The 19,309-nt window shown below is 44.5% G+C and overlaps 1 protein-coding gene across 3 annotated transcripts in view; it reads right to left on the bottom strand.

Annotated features, from left to right (window-relative positions):
* Positions 1–443: 443 nt before the first annotated feature.
* LOC309532109 (broad substrate specificity ATP-binding cassette transporter ABCG2-like) overlaps positions 444–19,309 on the bottom strand; it is a 29,963-nt gene continuing 11,097 nt past the window's right edge. Inside the window, exons 3-18 of one of the 3 annotated variants that reach the window (XM_082222067.1) lie at positions 18,234–18,344; positions 17,796–18,010; positions 13,925–13,984; positions 12,861–12,978; positions 11,049–11,204; positions 10,237–10,394; positions 9,591–9,742; positions 9,270–9,362; positions 7,117–7,307; positions 6,055–6,206; positions 4,947–5,036; positions 3,892–4,016; positions 2,908–3,062; positions 2,146–2,235; positions 1,382–1,434; positions 444–662 (exon numbers count right to left, since the gene is read on the bottom strand). In XM_082222067.1, the coding sequence (XP_082078193.1) occupies positions 515–662; positions 1,382–1,434; positions 2,146–2,235; positions 2,908–3,062; positions 3,892–4,016; positions 4,947–5,036; positions 6,055–6,206; positions 7,117–7,307; positions 9,270–9,362; positions 9,591–9,742; positions 10,237–10,394; positions 11,049–11,204; positions 12,861–12,978; positions 13,925–13,984; positions 17,796–17,944 (1,890 nt within the window). In that variant the 5' untranslated portion in view covers positions 17,945–18,010; positions 18,234–18,344 and the 3' untranslated portion in view covers positions 444–514. The remainder of the gene's footprint in view (positions 663–1,381; positions 1,435–2,145; positions 2,236–2,907; positions 3,063–3,891; positions 4,017–4,946; positions 5,037–6,054; positions 6,207–7,116; positions 7,308–9,269; positions 9,363–9,590; positions 9,743–10,236; positions 10,395–11,048; positions 11,205–12,860; positions 12,979–13,924; positions 13,985–17,795; positions 18,011–18,233; positions 18,345–19,309) is intronic. The other 2 variants (XM_082222066.1, XM_082222068.1) reach the window with 2 other exon arrangements.

Below are 19,309 nucleotides of genomic sequence, written 5' to 3'. Positions count from 1 at the left end.
GATGCCAATTTAATTTCCTAATTTATATATTTTTGTATGATATTTGGTATCCCTGATTAATTTGAGTCCTGTATGTATTGTGATGTACTGTATTTTTCCTGCCTATTGACTGGAATTCTGGTGTGTACAGAGATGCAATTCTTTATATAGAAAATAAATTTAATGGTTTTGTAAAAAAAGAAACTTTTTTTAATTTCATAACTGAACAAAATAAGTTATTTTCATAATCATTGCTGCTAAGGTGAGGAACCAAGACATGCATTTTTTAGTACCACTCAATGGTTTTTCAATCAACAGGTCACATTGATAGCAGTGTGGCACTTTAAAATTTTTATTTTAAAAAAATGTACAAAGAGGAGGTACATTCCTGCTCTCTTACTCTTCAAGAGGAGCGTAAAAACATCTTAATTTGGCAGGCTATCACCAAATTTTTTTTTTAAGTCCTAATTTCATAAGATAGAGGAGAGACTCCAGCAGGGTAGCTGTTCTCCTAATGGCTCATTAATGCGGTAGTCTATTTCCAACGGTTTACTCTCAAGAGCTGTATGTAAGCAAAAAAGAGGAAGATGCATGCCAAGCAGAAGAGGGCCAGCTCATTCTCCCAGAAACCCCAGGTGCTGTAGTCAATCTCTTGGTCCTTCATGTAATGCTCTCCAGGGACCCTGAAGGAAGAATATGGGAAGTAGGCCGCTGGTAAAAGCCCAGTGAACCCAGACCTTCTGAGCATTGCACAGTACCCCCATAGCAAACAAGCAGGCAAACATTGTTGAGAAAAGCTTCTGGAATATTCCAGAAGCTTTTCTCCTCTTACTTTGTAAACCTGCATCTCATTTTTCAAAAAAACCCCACTGAATTGTCTTTTTATAAAAATTAAATTCATGGAAAACAGCTTGTAATGAGACCTATCAGCTGTGGTAGCTAAAAGGTGCAACTTCAGAGGCAGAATTCACCTTCCCACTCAACCACAGGAAGAGGGGTTGGTATTATTTTTGATTCACTATTTCTTGCTCTCAGCCATAGGATGCTTGTGGTTCTTCATGAGTGCAATGGAGGTGGCCAGGGCCATTGGAGTTCTCTTGGAGCCATCCCTCCTTCTCTACCCTTCCAATAGCAGAACGGGGGGGGGGGGGGGAATGCCAGGGTGAATGGAAAGCCCCTTGGGCTCCACAGTATCCCATAGCCTCATGTTTCTCCAACACACCACTGACAAGGGAGGGGAAATGCAAGCCCTGGAGGTGGAACACTTACTTTCCCATCCAGCTGCTCCCAGCCCCAGCTTTTGGTCCTGGCTGGTGTGAGACCAGCAGAGCTCTGGATTTGCCAGCTTTTCTCTGCTTCCAATCCCCCATTAGATTGCTCCCCCCAACAGGATGGTTTTTACCTGGTAGAGTTCAAGTAGAAGACTCTTCCTTTAAGTTCATTGATGGTCAGAGCCTAAAATTGAAACATGCATTATACAAACGCAAATTATTGGGGTGGGGGAGACATTTCTGACTGTCAGATCACCCAGTTTCTGGGTGCTTTCATATTGCAAACCAGTTCAGGTATCAATTTGTTTGCATCATGTTGTTGTTTTTTTTAAAAAAGGGTAGATTTTCTGCAAAAAGTAAATCTGGATTAAATTGGGGTGGGTTAGACATTTTGATGCTGATGCCACAGCTCAGGCTAGAGTGGATGTTACAATAAACTTGCATGAGCATCAGAACCAGTTCCAGAATCACCCATTTGTGACACTTTTCTCCCCAAGTGCATTTTTGTCATTGTTATTTTTTGTAAAAGGGAAAGAAAATATAACTGGAGCTAGGTGTACAAACCAGTGTTTGTTGGCAGATAGGAAGTGTCTGAGCATTTAACCCAGTGTTTCTCAAACTTGGGTCTCCAGCTGTTGTTGGGCTCCATCTTCCTTGACCAGTGGTCCTGCTAGGTAGGGATGATGATGCTGCAGTTCAGCAACAGCTGAAAACCAAAGTTTGATAAACACTGATTTAATCATTTACCTACCCACTGATTCTCCTCCTGGGAGACTCTCACCAACCCCTTCCCAGCAGACTTCTTTCCAGACCTGTAGGGCAGTTGGGGAAACAACCTTAAAAACATCTTGGGGAGGGAGCTGCAGTTGGAAAAAAGTCAGTCCCTGTGACTCACATTCATGCCATATCTGTAGATACTAATCCATTTGATCCAGGACAGCCAGCTCAACATGGAATTGAGGTTTACAAGAAACCCACCAAAGACCTGCAGGATATAGGATGTCCAAACAAACAAGTAAATAATTAAAGACCACAGTAAGAACTTAACAAGTCCCAAGGGGTTCATTAAACAGTGACAAGCACTTTGAGTCATCCTCCAAGTTTGGAAGCATTAGCTTTCACTTTTGGTTAACCACCAATTGTGGTGACATTAGGAGTACCAAATGGATTAATTTTCAACAAGCCGAACTTCAAACCACAGTTTCTGAAACTGGCTTGACTAACCATGACCAACATTAACCACAGTTCCAGACTGTATGGTATGCTGCAATTAGTGTAAGCTAAGGCTTCCAAACTCCTCCTTGGGAGGGAGTGGGGAGCAAAACAGCTCTTTGGGGGACTGGGCTCATTCACATCTCGCTTAACCATAGTTTGATGTGACATTTGGATCTAGCCATTCTATAGCTTGGCTCAAAGTCACAGAAGCGAGCAAAGCAATGAGGGACAAATACTTGGTGCTTTTGGGGCTACTGTTTGTATCTGATTTCAGTATCTTAGTTTTGTCTTTTGCTGTAACGTCTAACTAGACCCTAGAAATTTCATACGCAGAGCTTAAACTCCGGCAGAAACTGTTTTTGTGAGTAGCCATGCACGTTATTAAAAAAGGGTGCACCATCCATATGAATGTTTTGAAGAACTGAAAAACAGAACAGCTTACCATCATGAAGACGAATGGAAGGGCAATCAAGAGGTTGGCAATGGCAAATGCATTGACACTGGCGCTCACTAGGAAAGCCATGCTCACTGCTGCAAGGTTAGTCAGGCTAAGAGACAAAACGTGCAGGAAGAAAGATTCTGCATCATATTTGAGACCTGGAGGTGGGCAGAAAGAGAAAACGTTGCATGGCACCCTTCAAACCCTTAGCTTAGGGACAGGGAACCTTTGGTCCTCCAGAAACTGCTGAGACTCCAGCTCCCATCATTCCTGGTCACTTTGGCTAAGGTTGATGGGAGTCAGGAGTCCAAGAGCACTGGGTGGGCCACAAGTTCCCCATCACTGTCCTAGCTCATTTAGTGCTTCCATCCCTGCATCCATTTGGGTTCTCCTAAGTGGCCTTTGGTTGGTTGTTTCTCTTCGTAAGTTTCCTGCTTGAGGAAATGGATTTGTGTCTTACTTTGGGCAAATATGTATGTGTTACTGACTGCAGGGCTGACACTCCTAAGAGAACAAAAAAGCATAGCTGATGATGTACTGTTCAAGGTTGTGAGGGGGGTGGGGAACAGATCAGAGGCATATTTGTGTCCAAAGACTCCTGCTGAAGAGAGATTTCCAAGATTTGTTCATGTTTGGCAAAGAACAAAAGGCTCACAAAGGAAGAAAGAGAACAGTAGCTGGCTGGATTCATGCAGTCCATCATTCTCTGCAAGAATCCCAGCAAAACCAGCAGATCACGGTCCACTCCTAGATGACCTGTTGGAAATTGGTCTAACAGTGAAACATGGCCTACTCTCGGCTCACACTGTCCTTGATGTGTTTGCTGACCTTTTGAATTGTGTGTGTGTTTAAAAATCCTTAATTTGTGTCTTATTTCCCCCCAAAAAAAGATTTGGACTGGAAGAAATGTCACACTCCCCACCCCTTATGTCACCACTGCCACCACCAGTTGATGGTTCAGATCAAATAACATAACGCTTTACTCACCCATCATGAAATAGGAAATGGAAGAGAAGAGCAGGACAGGCAGGATTCGATTGGGAACGAGATCAGCAAACACTTTGGCTAGAAAGTATGCAGATGTCCTATAGTAACCTCTGGCACTCTCATGGCTAGAAAAAGGAAAAGGAGGAAACTCAGGGTTGTATCCGGTTGTGTCTCCATACCGACAGAAAGCTCTTTGGTTCAGTTGACGTTGAAAGCAGGGAGAGGCTATTATAGCCGATTCCCCCTTCCCTCTTTCATGCAGCTGCATGAAAAATCTGCAGAGAACCCTCTAGGACAGCATGGGAGGAGAAATGCGGGGAGGGAGGGAGGGCTGCAAGAGGTAAAAAAATGGGTAATATTTTTCAACACCATCCACTTTCCGGGAACCCATCAGAGCCTTTGATCAGCAGAGGGACACAAAGATACAACAACTCTACATTAATGTATTTAATGATTTAAAAAGCTGTGCCACCAACACGGGATCCAACAGGTGAACAAGGTTTTCAGGAAGGTGGATCAGAGACTCTTTTAGGGTAGTGTGCCATGCTGCAGGGGGTGCCAAAACATTGCTGAAGAATGGAATGGGAGAGGTGCTGAAATCTGAGAGCCCCAAGTCCACCACTGGGTGGATTTCCATTCCCGCCTATAAAGAACAGTGTCACAATGGAACCAAGGTTCCCCTTGAAGCAAGAGAGTGGAATCATCTCTCTTGGAGACATACATATTCAGGGTCAAAATACTCTTGGGGCCAGTGGTTGGACCGATGGCCTTTCCAGTTCTACAATCCTATCTCGAGGTGCAAGGCTGGGGCATGGAAGGAAAAAAGAGGGGGAGTTGTTTTTACAGCTGATGATTTCAACCTTGCTCCCACTTCTAATCCTGCAAGCAAAATTTGGAGAGGAAAACCTGCATTGGCTAGCTCCTTGATGCTATAATTACACCACTACACATCTAATTAAATTTGAGACTCTGCAGGCACAGTTTCCTGGAAAGACCATGGCACTGGGCATGTCTATTACAGAATGGATTTTCTCGGAAGCAGGACTGCTGCTCACATGAAGAGCTTTCTGTCGTAGATGAAGAGCTCCACAGCTGACAAGTTCCCAAAGATCTGAGTGAGAACCATGAAAAAGAAAGCTCCTAGCCTGCAGCAAAAAAAGAACAGATGTACGAAAGAGGAATTACATATAACTCTGTGCATGCTGCAATTATGCAGGAGTGCAGACTGCGGTATTTAGTGCAGAATTCCACTGCCAGCCACCCACCCACTTTATTTTTAAAAGGGCAGGTTTCTAGCCAGTATGAAAGTAACAGCTTGAAAATGCATGAGAAATGCCTCCTGATACTGGAAATGTCAGAGAGGCAGTTGAGTAAGACGTCCAGTGGTTAGAAGGGTCCCTTTTCCACAAGTCAAGTTAAAACTGCAACTGTGCAAATTAGCAGTAACAGCATAATTCTTCTTCATTAAGAAAAATTATGCCATTTCATTTCAATTCCCTCCCTTCATTTACTGCACTCACATATTGTATGAATTTTATATCAATTAGGGGGTGGACAAATCTGTCTACTTTGGGTTCTCTCTGTATCTCATTTTTCCAGTCTGCAATCCTGCACATTTCCACATCATTTTTTGTGATTCCTCCCGACCCCTCACTCAAATGCTCAGAAGAATTTGTCAGCATTTTAATTCACATTCTTCCAAGATTTTTGCATGCATTTTCTTTATTATAATACATTTTGCATGTTATTTTCACTAATATTTGCATTTTTACATACAACTGTCCCCCAATATACACACATTTATGTACACATCACTGCAGATGTGAATGTCAAAGGAGAGCTGTGTTTTGGTTTGCAAATTGTTCCAAGAAGTGCAAATTATGCAGTTGTACATCAAAATGCGAACTGACCCTGATTTTGCCCCCATCTCTAATCCTGATGAGATACTCTATTCTCACAGGATTGCATCCAGAGGAAACTGCAATGAGTCAGTCTGGAACTATAAATAGCTTCTGGATTCACCCAAGCTACAATTGCTGAGGAGGCCCATCAGGACGCTCAAAAACATGTTAAGCTTCCCACTGGACATGCTGGAACATGGGAGAAAGAAAGATGGTGAAATGCTGTGCTCTAGGGCCCCCTGAGTAGGAATGAGCACCTTACCTGTTCTGTAGGGCTTCCGGCAGAGTGTCCGGGATTTGGTAGTAAATGAGCCCCACCAACAAGGAGAAGACCATGCCCAAAAGGATCTGGCCAATGGAGGTCTGAGGATTCCTCAGCAGATGCTTCACATTACGGCAGCTCACAACATACAACTAGAGAACAGTGTGGCATTAATAGCTTGACATGAGGGGTCTCTCTCCCTACTTCTTGACAATTCCCCCCCTAAAGATGTTGCTATCTGTGAAAATGTCCACCTTCCCAGCAAAGTGGCGTCCCATGTTTGGGACAATTATCTGGAAAAACCAAACCAAACCAAACCAAACCAAACCAAACCAAACCAAACCTGAAACCTTTTATGTCATAAACAGACTAGATCCACTGAAATGGACAGTTCAGTTCATTAATTGTTATGGGTCTGCTCCGAGGAGGACTTTGTCGGGTACAATCCCGCGATTGCGCTGCATACACAGCCTCGTTGTTCAGGGCAGGCGTGTCGCCATCTACAGCGATCTTAATGATGTATCACATTCCTCATTCAAAGTGGCAGACATCACTCTTAGTAGTAGAACGCAAATCAGAAGCACTTCCGCTGCCCATATGGCATATGTACAGTCACAGAGTTTGCTGCAAGCAGCAGAAGGCAAAACTATAGTAGCTGTTGATGCTGATGTGAGTTCTAAATACAATATTGGACACAGAGCTCCAGCTAATGAGAGTTGGGGGTGTTTTGGTCAATGATTTAGGAAAAGGAGGATAGCCCTTCCTTGGTAGTTGTATGGAGATTACTGTACAGAATCATGGAGTGGGAAGGGTCCTGCAGTCCAGCCCCCTGCAATGCAAGAATCTCAACTGAGAAATGGCCATCTTAAGAAGAAGAAGAAAGATTTTTAATGTCCCCACATTTGGTTAAATAGGTAGAGAAAACAAAACTGATCTATGCAGATCTTAGCCAAGTTTTATTACAGGTTTATTTGAATGGATCAAGGCAAATGTTGTGCTTATTTGCAAATCCATCACCCTTTCTCTGTTCCTGCCCCTGTTCCCAGCCCTTTCCCCCTTCACCTGTTGGGCGAATGAGGTGGCATAAGTGGCTTTTGATGTGGTAGCATCGCAGCCTTGGTTCTGGAACGACTGTAGGTTTTTCAGATCCTCTTGCAGCTGCTCATAGTAGGAGGACTGGTGGTAATAACTGGAAAGCGCATTCTTGTCAAGGGAACAATTGCTGGAGAAAAGGCCGTCCTTTTTGTTGCCTGCTTCAAACAAAAGGTAGATTTTTAAAAAATAGACAGTTTATTCATTTTAAGATACAAGCGGTATGACCCAGTTCCTACCAGCCCAAGGCATTATATGTTGCCGGAGGCGAAGGACAAGATGGCAGCTCCACATTCCACATGCAGAAAAAGGACTGGACTGGCAGTGGAATCTTCCTGCAACAACAGTGATGGGGCAGGACCCCACTCCGCACCTGTGTGTACAAGGCCCTGGGGGTGGGCTGCAGACCAGACCACATCATTCTGCCCTTCGATACCTTGCCAGCACTTGGACACCAGCCCACTTGGCACCTAGTCAGCCATGGTGCCAGCACGCATCCCATGCGCTGAGCAACGTAAGTGCATGTGTAATGCCTGCTGGAGGGCGTGGCCAGGTGGGATGACCACCCCCTCCGGCCTGCTCGCTTAGTAAGGGACATTTCTGGCAGACCGCTTCCTCCCCACCCAGCCTCAGTTACCTGCTGTTTGAGGTGGCCATCTCACTTTGTCTAAAGGTGGCACTTTTCCTGATCAATCCCAGTTAAAAACGAAGGTGATTTTTGATAGCTATCTTGGCATAAGGTCGCAATCCATTTATTCACATCAGCCACCCATGCCAGCTACCAATAAAGCGGCACTTGCAAAACTGCCAGTGCAGACCCCCCTCATCCACCCGCCAAGCATGCAGGTGGCAGGTTCACCAGCAGGACGCCTCCTGGTGGAACCTTGCAGAAGGCTTCCAATTGTTCCAAGGGCAAAGCGGGTCTGGATCCCAAGCTACTCTTAAGTCAGCGCTGGCTGGCAAAGGGTCTGAGTCACCCCCAAATGCTGCATCAGCCTGAAACGGATGTAGGGATTGGGCCAAATTTTCTCCTGACCCACCACTTTTCACGGGTGTCACTGTGGGTAGCAGGTGTGGCAGAAAATCCACTGCTCTTCAGAACCTCAGTGGTGGCAGTGGCAAATTACAACTGCTTCTGCCGGAAACTTTTTGTTTTTGACAAGACATGACTGCAGCCAGACTCAGGGCAATTTGACCAGGGTGCCCTAAAAATAGCATTGTATAGGGCTAGTCTAATCTTCATTATACACTGGGAAGGAGTATCCGACGATCTTCAAAATTACCCATCATTTCCGTGTACAAAGCTCTCATTATGGCTCGTTTTCATACGCCTGTATAGTTCTGGCTTGTGGGAGACCAGCAAAGGCTGATCTCAGTGCTATTGTGGTGTTAGTGGAAAATTAAATTTCCCGAATGGCCGTAAGCCATCTCCTACTTCAAGCCTGATGCAGACACATTAGTTTCACTGTGGGCTGCATTGCTTCAGTCTCCATTTATTAAAGGTTGTGCATAAAAGGCACAGGACAGAGTACACAGAAGGGATGGTAGCTGATGATAATTTGGCACTGTTAATCATTTGTTGGATGGCTAGTTCCTGGGCTCAACAATGGGCGTTTTCTGTTCTTGTCCCTGATAATATGTAGAGTCTCCTAATCCCACCATTCTGTTAATGGTGGGATAATTATAATTCTCAACAAGGGTGCTCAAATAGTTTCATTAATTGTTACACCTCACTCCTGTATGGCAGGTCAGTATTAATATATCCATATTGCAGATGGAGGCCTGAAGCCAAGAGCATGTGGCTAGTCTGCAGCCAACAAGGTTATTTCAAAATGAGGGGAGATTTGATTTGAATCGGATTCACAGCTTACTCTTTCAGCCCCTCTCCTACCGTTGTTCTCAGGCTTACCTCCAAGCAAAGGTAGAGCAGCAGAGGTACTTGTGAGAATTTAAATGTTGCCATATCTAATGGATGGTCTCTGTCCTTGGGAAGGCAGGCCCTGCTGTATGAACGTCAGGCTTCCATAACCACAACTACAACCATTATAGTTTGGGAAGATTACTCCCCCCCCCGACTCCCGTTCTCAAACTAAATCAATTACTGGAGGGGGGAAAACACTCACCCAAGTCATGTTGAGGCTGGGACTGTATCACCTCCCCACTGATTACATCCAGAAAGAAGTCCAAGGGATTGTTAAACTGCTCACACTGATAGCCTGGAATTGAAATTCATGTGAGAGGGAGACACACAAAGACAGGCCTAACATCACCTTCAGTTCAGGGCATCTCCTGCCACAGCTCATGATGATTTACTGGACACAGAGAAGAAATCAGAATATTTTTACGTGCTGGCTTTAGAAGTTCCACCCTGTCTTTCTAAAGCTCCTCCAGAAATCATAGGTGCTTTTTGTTTCTTTTCTCGGAAAGACACTTTTCTTCCTTACCAATGCTATTGAAATAAGTTGTGGCTTCATCTGCTGCTCCCGCAAATATGATTTCTCCCTTGCTCATCAAGGTCAGATGGTCAAAGAGCCTGAAGATGGAGTAGCGCGGCTGATGAATTGAGAAGATCACCGTTCTCCCTTTCCTGGAAAGTCTGCAAAGCAAATAATGCTTAGTTGTTGGAGTGAAAGAGGTCCTTATAGCACATGGCTGCCACCAGAAAGCGCTCAGCAATTGCTGAGTTCTAGTCCTGGCATTGTGTTCTGAGGACGACGTGTGACTGCTGCTATGCAGATAGGTAGTCTTTCTGGTAGTGTGTTAAACACCAATAAATAATGTGCATTCATAAAAGAAAAAATTGTATGCAGATGTTGCTTCACCTGCAGCAGATTTCTCTGCCATAGAGGCAAGCTGCTTCTTAAACTGGACGGTGGCTTGTCTCTTTAGCAATGGGGACTACTGCAGTAGAAACTGCATGCTAAGCTCTGGCTGTACGAACACTAGTTTCCCATGCATGCATATCACTCCGCTGCCTCATAAGCATTTTTTTGGGGGGGGGGGTTGAGTGGGTGTGTGAGAGATCTCTGCAGATTTAGTTGGGTTTAGGCATTTTTATTTTTAGCAGAGACAGAATGCACAGAAACTCACTGGTGCAACAGCTGCATGATGGCGTTAGCTGTGTTGGCATCCAGCCCTGTGGTTGGCTCATCCAGAAAGATCAGGGAAGGCGAAGTGATCAGTTCCATGCCAATGCTGCACCGTTTCTTCTCACCCCCTGAAACGCCACGCAGGAATTCAGTCCCAATCTGACGCCACGGAAAGAAGCAGGGAGCGTGGGAAGAAAAGGATACAAAGGCTTTAAAAAAATCCATTGAATTGACTTTCCACCAAAGACAAACTGTAACCCAGCCATTCTACTATTACCTGTTTCATTAACATTCACCATTCTAAAGCAGATGCTGAGAAGCTTGGTTCTCTGTGGAAATCAGGGACAAGACAAGGGGATGGGCTTCTTCTATTACCTTCCTATGTAAGGGATCCTCATACAAGCACAGCCCTCGTGCAAGAGCAGAGGAGGAAGTCAACCTGTGTCAGGGAATATGTAGCGTCTCCTCTTCACAAGGTAAGTGTGGAGCAGGGGCTCATGGGGCTGAATAGCTTCCAAAGAGGGAGACTCCAGCACAAAGAAATCTAGCAAGTTAGGGAGAAGAATAGGCTGGGACCCTTCTCTCCAACGTGCCAGTCTTCCATATACAGGAGAGTGTTTTATCATGCAAACTCCCACCTGCAGCCTGGAGCCCCCAAACAGGCTTTCCTGAATGTTTGTAAGAACTGGGCCTTCTCTAAGATGCACAACTCCAGATGTCACTTAATCCCTGAACAAGGACCATGATGGCTGCGGCTGATGGAAACCGAACTCCAACCAGATCTGGAGGGCCACAAGTTGCTCTGTGGCTTACCTTGGTGTCTGCACAGTCCTGTAGGCCCAGCTCCTGTATCACAGCATCAACCTTGATCTTCTTCTCTGTGTTGCTGTTCCTGTTCTGAGGCAGCCGCAGGTTGGCGGAGAACTGGAGGTTCTCCCGGATGCTGAGGGTTCCTGTCAGAATGTCCTCCTGCAGCCCAGGGAAAATCAGATGCCTTAGGAAGCGAAAGGATTCCCACAGGGGAAGGAGGACACATTGGATAAGAGCACTGACACCATGCTGAGCAACACCAGCTTTTCTTCGGGCAAGAACTTGCTGGGTATCAGGCAGGATTACACATCCAATGCCTTCGTTTGCATGGTGGATCTCTTCAGTGTAACAGAACCAAGGCACCCATGTCCCACCGTTCTAACATGCTTACAACCACTGGCCAATAGGATTCAAGCAGAGCCTCTTCGTTTGAGCTGGTTGACATGAGGGAGCAAAGATTGTGAACCATACTGTGCAATAAGCTGGAATATACCTGCAAGCAGTGTTCACATTACTATACACTGAAATGCAACATAATATATGCAAATGGATTAACATTTAATTCAATTACAATAACCAATTGCAAAATAAAATAACCAACGAGCTACAATAACCAATGTTGTCTGCTTCCTCTGCCCCCTCCTTTCCTTTGATGCAGCTGTGCAGGAGATTCAATTTCCATTAATCCCAGGGTTTAGCATTATGCTTGACCCCTAAACTGTGGCTGATGTTAAGCACTGTTGGTTTAAACAAGCCAGCTTCATAACCCTGAAGTTGATTTGTTTCAGGCAAGCCAAAGTGAACACTAAGCTTCGTTTATCGGGTTCTGATGACACAACCAGCTGTGCCTATGCAAAAGCAGAAATAAAAGCTTCTAAAATCTGCCTTGCAGACATGCATTAGGAAGGGAGAAGAAGTGCATGAGCCTGAATCTTCCTGTGGCCTATCCCCATATGGTTTAGTGTGAGTTGGGCCAGTATCCCTTAGAGCAGTTTTTTTCAACATTTTTTGGGCAAAGGCACACTTGTTTCATGAAAAAAATCACGAGGCACACCACTACTGTGTGCGGAGAGGGAGATGTCAGAGCCCCGCTGCTCTCTATGGGGAATCGGATGAGAGCAGACCGCCTGTCCGCTCTCATCCGATCCCATCCGATCTGATCCCCACCCAGGACGGATGGAAAATAGGGTGGACACAGTCCGGCGACCGCCTAGTGGGCGAAAATTTGACTTTAAAAAAAATCTTTTGAATTTTTCAATTTTTCCCACGGCACACCAGGCAACATCTCGCGGCACATAAGTGTGCCGCGGAACAGTGGTTGAAAAACACTGCCTTAGAGGCATTTTTACTGTACCAAGAGGCATCTAGAATATAAATTCTGTCCCTGGCCGTCACTGAGATGTTAGCTGGACATTACATACAAATAACATGGCCCTGACACCACCTCCTTTTCTTCTCCCCCCTCCAAAGAAGGAGCGTGGGGTGGGGCTTGCTCTAGGGAGGCAACAAGAAGAGAAGCAGAGATTTCAAATGGAAAAGTGGCTGGTCAGAAGAAAGTGAGTGTCTAGCTTCTTCTACATGGTGTTTCCATGCAAACCTCTTAAAGGGAATGCCTGAGGTGGGCCATAATACCACTGTGATTTCATGAGGCTGCAACTCATTTCTTTTTTAGTTTCCTGAAATTATGTTCCGGTAAATCCAATGGGTTAGTATATCCATATCCAGAGTACACTTGTTCAGATTATTGGTTAACTTCAATTAACTATAAAATATGTGAACAAATACAAAAAAAGTTGCACATAAAGAAGAGTTTACCTGGACCACATAGGCAGAACACTGATGAAAATTGGAGTCTACCAACTTTCCATCCATAAATATCTGACCACCTGTAAGCCCTTTGGGGTCTTTCCATCCTGCTAGGACATCGAGGAGCCTAGAGATGGGGTGGAGGGGAAGGAAACAAGTCATGATCAGCTCATCACTCTGTTCCCAGGGGCTCTTGGAATAAAGAGGAAGGAGAAGAAAAAAGAAAGGGAGGATGCGAAAAGCCTGCAAAATAAAGGAAGAGAAGGAAAAAACAGGGAAGAAGATTTTGAGTGGAAAAAGCCAAGAATAAAGGAAGACAAGGGAAAAAGACGGGTTTGGGTCTAAAAATAAAAAGAAGACCCCCCCAAAAAAAAAGAATTGTAGAGGAGATAAGGGGAAAGATACTGTAGAAAAATGATGCCAAGGTATTACAATCCTGATTGAAGAGTTGAAATGGAAATAAAAGGAGGAACAGCAGAGCATGATGTGAATAAATGTTTAAAAATATATATAGAAGCAGCAGAAGAAAAACAAGACAAATCACAGAGAAGAGTAAATTTTGAAGGACTTGTTTATCCATGTTCTGCTTATCTAGCTGCTTTCTCTTACAACCCCCTCCCCAGAATTAATATTCAAACTTCCTGTTCTCATAACACCCGAAGAAAGAAAGACAATGGAATTAAGAGACTACAGTAGCCCAGTGTAAGACTACATGTCTATACTGAGATGTAAGTCCCACTGAGTTCAATGTGGGGAACTGCACTCAACACACATGATCCCGCAGTGTGGAGCCTCCATTTTAATAAGCATCCCACCCAGATGCAGAAATCGCATTGGCTGCACCCAAATGCAAACAGTGACCAACAAGAACTGTGGCTGGTTGCAGAAGTGGATGGCTGAGCACCTTCCACTGGGAATGTGCAAGCACCATTGTCTGTGGGTGGAAGAGCTGCCAAGAGAGAAGAGTAGGTGGGCTGGAGGCAGGAAACTATTGCATACAGAGGGGAAAGTGCAACTGGGGAATGAGTCATCCCCAGGACATGCAAAACACAGGTATGAAGGACAAAACTTACGAAGTTTTCCCACTTCCGGTTGGCCCCAAGATGGCATTCATCCCAGGCTTCATAATACCACTGCAGAAATAGAAATGGGTTGGTGCCAGTTCCCAGACCAGACATTTCTGAAGTGTATTTTGCATGGAAGGAGCGTCTCCACCCCCATCGTTCAGCCCAGACACTGAGGTCCAGCGTCGAGGTCCTTCTGCTGGTTCCCTCACTGCGAGAAGCAAAATTAGGGGGAACCAGGCAGAGGGCCTTCTTGGTAGTTGCGCCCACCCTGTGGAACGCCCACCCATCAGATGTCAAAGGAATAAACAACTATTTGACATTTAGGAAACATCTGGAGGCAGCCCTGTTTAGGGAAGTTTTTAATGACTGATGTTTTAATGTATTTTTAATCCTTTGTTGGAAGCTGCCCAGAGTGGCTGGAGAAACTCAGCCAGATGGGTGGGGTATAAATAAATTATTATTATTAATTAATTATTGTGATTTATTATTATTTTCTAAAGTTACAAATTGCCATGGAAGTTTTTTTTTAAGCACTGAAGATCTGCCATGTGTCAGCAACAGTGTGAAAAATACCATGTTGGTGTGGCAGTTTTTTTTTTACTGCCATGCCAGTATTACCTCTCTCCTCAGAAGACCTATCCTTCCAGCTTTTGTGATATGCACACAACCGATTTCATCTTACAATTAGTGGCTGGAAAGATAAATCAGCAAGGATGATTTGGGCACTGGTTTGCCCCCTCCCACTATCTCCCAATCGCCACCGAACGCATCTAATAGCCCAGTACTGGGAAACCTGTGGAACGCTTGATGATGCTGGGCTATAATTCCCTTCAGCCCTGATCAGAGTGGCCAGTGACTGGGGGTGGGAGTTGCAGTCCAACAACATCTGGCAGGCCACACTGTCCCCAGCCTTGCAATAGGCCAACAATAGCACAATTCTTTCTGAGCAGACATGCATAGTCTCGCTGAGTCCAAAGGCACTTATTCCCAGGTAAATGTGGAAAGGATCTTAACTTGAATTAGATAGAAACAGTGGGTGATATCCGACAAAGTCATACATGGCCGGACAGCTCAGTTGATTAGAGCATGGTGCTGATAACACCAAGGTTCCAGGTTCGATTCCTGTCTGGGGCAGCTGCATATTCCTGCATTGCAGGGGGGCTGGACTAGATGACCCTCAGGGTCCCTTCCAACTCTATAAATCTATAATTCTATGATTCCATTTAGTAAACCCATTGAAACTAATGGATCACTGATTTTAATGAGTCTGCTCTTTAATACTGGATATCACCCAATGTCACTGAGGCTGTGTACACACCATGTATTTAAAATTCATCCCTCCTTCCAAAGAACCCTGGGAATGTAGTTTAACCCGTACAATTCCAAGCAACCTTAAACTACAACTTCCAAAATTCTTTGGTGTGTGTGTGCTTTAAATGTATGGTGGATATGCAGCCTAATCATTCGTGAAAAGGACAGTTTGTCACTACCAAAGGTCATCTTTGTTTGCTGTTGGCAAATTATGTTTGCATAGTTGCATGATTTCTAGCACAGCAAAGAAGCCTGGGATTTGTGCTCTCCTGAGGAGGCTACGTTATCTTCTGCAGCAAGTGAAAAACATCAGTCCGTTTTCTTGTTTTTGTTATTAAGAAAAGTGCAAAATGTTATTCAAAAAAGAAACATCCCAGAAGCCAATTTTGCTTATTGTATGTGCAAAAACGTTTGTCGATACATTGCACTGTAACAAAGCGGTACAAGATTAATTTGCTGGTACAAATTTGCTTATTGAATTTCTGTCTCCAGTTGCCTGTTTCACCTCTTTGACTGGCTTGAGGCCCGGTCTCCTGCCCCATCCTGCAATCAACTTTTACTATCATTTTATCAGATTGCTGACAAGAGTTGTGCTATTGCATGCTCACAAAACAGTGTGCCCCAAAAAAGTGAAGAGGGAAAAGAAATAAACAGAAACCCAGCAACCAGTCCCGCCTGAATGTGAAAGGTGCAGCATCCAGTCTGTGATACATCCACAATATTTTGATTGTGGATGAGTGCCCTTTTATATTTCACTCAGATTCCCAATAAACCAAGCCTATGAGGAACAGTTGAGGGAGCTGGGGATGTTCAGCATGGATAAGAGCAGACTGAGAGGAGATATGATAACTATATTGAAATACAGTGGTGCCTCGCAAGACGAAAAGAATTCATTCTGTGATTCTCTTCGTCTAGCGGTTTTTCCGTCTTGCGAAGCAAGCCCATTGACGGATTAGCGGATTAGCGCTATTAGCGGCTATTAGTGGCTTATCTGCTGATTGGATCAGCTGATAAGCGGCTTAGCGGCTTAGAAAAAGGGGGGGAAAGGAAAAAAACCCAGCAGGAACTCGCAAGACATTGTCGTCTTGCAAAGCAAGCCCATAGGAAATTCGTTTTGCGAAGCACCTTCAAAACGGAAAACTCTTTCGTCTAGCGAGTTTTCCGTCTTGCAAGGCATTCGTCTTACAGGGCACCACTGTATCTAAAGAGCTGTCACATAGAAGATGGAGCCAGCTTGTTTTCTCCTGCTCTGGAGACTAGGACCTGAAGCAATGGATTAAAGATACAAGAAAGGAGATTCCGACTAAACACCAGGAAGAACTTTCTGACAGGAAGAGCTGTTTGACGGTGGAACAGTCTTCCTTGGAAGGTGGTAGACCAGGCATCCCCATCCTTCGGCCCTCCAGATGTTTTGGACTACAATTCCCATCATCCCTGACCACTGGTCCTGTTAGCTGGTCCAGGTTGGGGATGCTTGTGGTAGACTCTCCGTCCTTGGGGGATTTTCAGCAGAGGTTGGATGGCCTTCTGTCATGGGTGCTTTATTTGATATTCCTGCATTGCAGGGGGTTGGACTAGATGACCCTTGGGTCCCTTCTAACTCTACAATTCTATGAATATTCAGCATTTATATAGGGCTTTGGAGTGCTAAAAGCATTCCACATAACTTGATTCATTTATGTCTTCCTTGTAAGAAGTTATAAACAACTCAAGATATAAAATACCAGAGGGGTGTGCATTTTAAAACTTGAAAAGAATATACAAAACAAAATAAGGATAAACAGTAAAGCATCTTCAGTAGTATCGACAACATGACTGGGTCACACTACAGGAAAAGCTTGTGTGTATAACGAAGTTTTAACTCGGTATCTAAGCAACATGACCACCCAGAACAGGACACCCAACAAATATGTGTGGTGTTATGCTTAGAGCAATGATGGGGAATCTCTGGTCCTTCAAATCTTTCTGGATTCCAACTCCCATCAGCCCTAGACAGCATGGCCAATGGTCAAGGAGGATGAGACCTCTAGTTCAGCAATGTCTGGAGGGTCACAGGCTCTCTCCCCCTGCCCTGGTATAAGCATAGCTCCACTTGTTGGACGTCCAAAATACATGAAGCAGTGCTAAAAGTTCTGCTCCGGGTGGTTGTGGAGTGAGGGTTGGAGCAGGGTCAAAAGCACCTCTCCTGTGGACTGCAGGGACCTGGCAGTGGCTCTTCAAATAGGCTGGCCTCATTCTAATTAGAGTAACAATTCCCAAGGCCTTAAACCTGGTCTTATAGCATGCTGGCAGCCAATGCAAAAAAATTTTCAGCCACAGGGCTCTATGCCAGTGATAGGCTGCTCAAGTCAGGAGGCACCAGCTGCAGCTTCCAGACCAACCTCACGGGTAGCCCCCTCCCCCTCATCTCAGTCCATCTTAAAACAACTCTGCAGATGTGGCACCGAGGCTGGGAAAGTAGTTCCCGTTGCTTTCCGAGGGAACTGAATGCAACCAATTTAGTCCAGATCTAACCCCAGTGTCCAAGTACAAATGTAACTGCCGTTTGAAATGGCAGCTGGCTTACCTGACATCCCTGAGAACTTCCTTTTCTTCTTTTCCTTTGAAAGGTAAAGTCCAGCATGTGGTGACCAAGTAACTAATGTTCTGGAAAGCCAATGTTGGGCCATGGACATTCAGCTGAGTAACAGCATCCTGAATATTTGCAAGCTCCATTCCAGGCAGCCCCTTCGCGTCAGAATGGTGGGAGAAGACACAAAGGCTTCCCTTTTAGTCAGTCACCTGAAGGGAACAGGACATGCAATGCTTTACTCTTTTTACTGTCTCGCTTTGCCTCAGCTCACGCACCTTTGCTATCTCAAAAGCAATCTTACTTTTATCTATTACACAGGCTCGAAAGTCATAATTCAGACAAAGTCCTTCTCAGTCAGGCCTTGTGCAAGCAGAGTTTTATGAATAATGATCCAGTGCTATTTTTCCTAGAAAAGGAGGCGCTGGAACTCACTATGAACGTCTTCCTTGTTCTCTTGTAATGGCGCTGGCACCCACCTGAGAGGTGCCAGAACTGAGTTCCGGCTAGGGGAAAAGCTCCGGATAGAATAGATCTCTGTTGCCCCTTGAGGAAACGTACATTCATAAAGAAACAATAATAGAACATGCCATAGCTGATCAATGAGCCATACAACTCAGCAGTCTACCTCTTGCCTAGGGTATGAAGGCAGCAGATCCACTTCCTGTTCTGAGTCCTTTGCATCTGCGACCTAGATTTGCACTATGCTTGAGCACTAGAGGTGTACTTTCAAATTTCATGGCTATTAGACATCAGCAGGTCGCTTTTCCTGAAGTGTGGCTATCATTATGCAAATAGTGAAATGACATCAGGAAGTAAGTCATGCAGAAATGTTTACTCTTTGACATGTTGCTATTTTTATTAAAAAAACCAGCAACGATGGGAATCTACATGGAATGTTGTGTCTTTCCGCTGCAGAGATCGCAGAAGATGTGGTCCTGGAGCAAAAATCACCTATGGAGTTACTCCCAACTCACTTTTCCCTTTCATGTGAAACATTCAACATGAGTGTGGCTTTAATGACAGCCAGCAAGATGAGCCCAAGATCTCTGTGTACATTAGGAGTTTAGGAGAAATTCATTTCAGCCTCTGTCCAAATGAAAACCTACGTAATTCACACTTCCCCAAACACTGTATGAACGCAAACACAGCTATCCCCTAGAGCTCACACTTCCTCCAATTTTACAATGCACTTCTCTGATCAAATAACACATATATTAGGGGGCAATGGAACTAAAAGTACACGTGTTAGTGAACATATAAAAATGCATCATTATGAAAAATTACTTTGCAGAAATGTGTGCATTAGGGGAAAAATGCACTCAAGTGTTGGTGGATTTTCATGAAGGGTCTTTAAAAAAGTTATTATGCAGGTTCCCAACTCCTGCATTAAAGATTTTTGAGTGGCCATCTGCAATGAGATGCTCTATTGTTGAACTTTAATTCCTTATTTTTCTTTTCCAATACTTTTTAAAGTTGCAACTTGATAAAATACTTGAAGCAGCTAACAA

Source organism: Podarcis vaucheri (assembly GCF_965113315.1).
Source record: "Podarcis vaucheri genome assembly, chromosome: 5".
Taxonomy (NCBI): Eukaryota; Metazoa; Chordata; class Lepidosauria; order Squamata; family Lacertidae; genus Podarcis; species Podarcis vaucheri.
The sequence above is the reverse complement of the archived record's forward strand: the minus strand, read 5'-3'. Positions and strand labels throughout refer to the sequence as shown.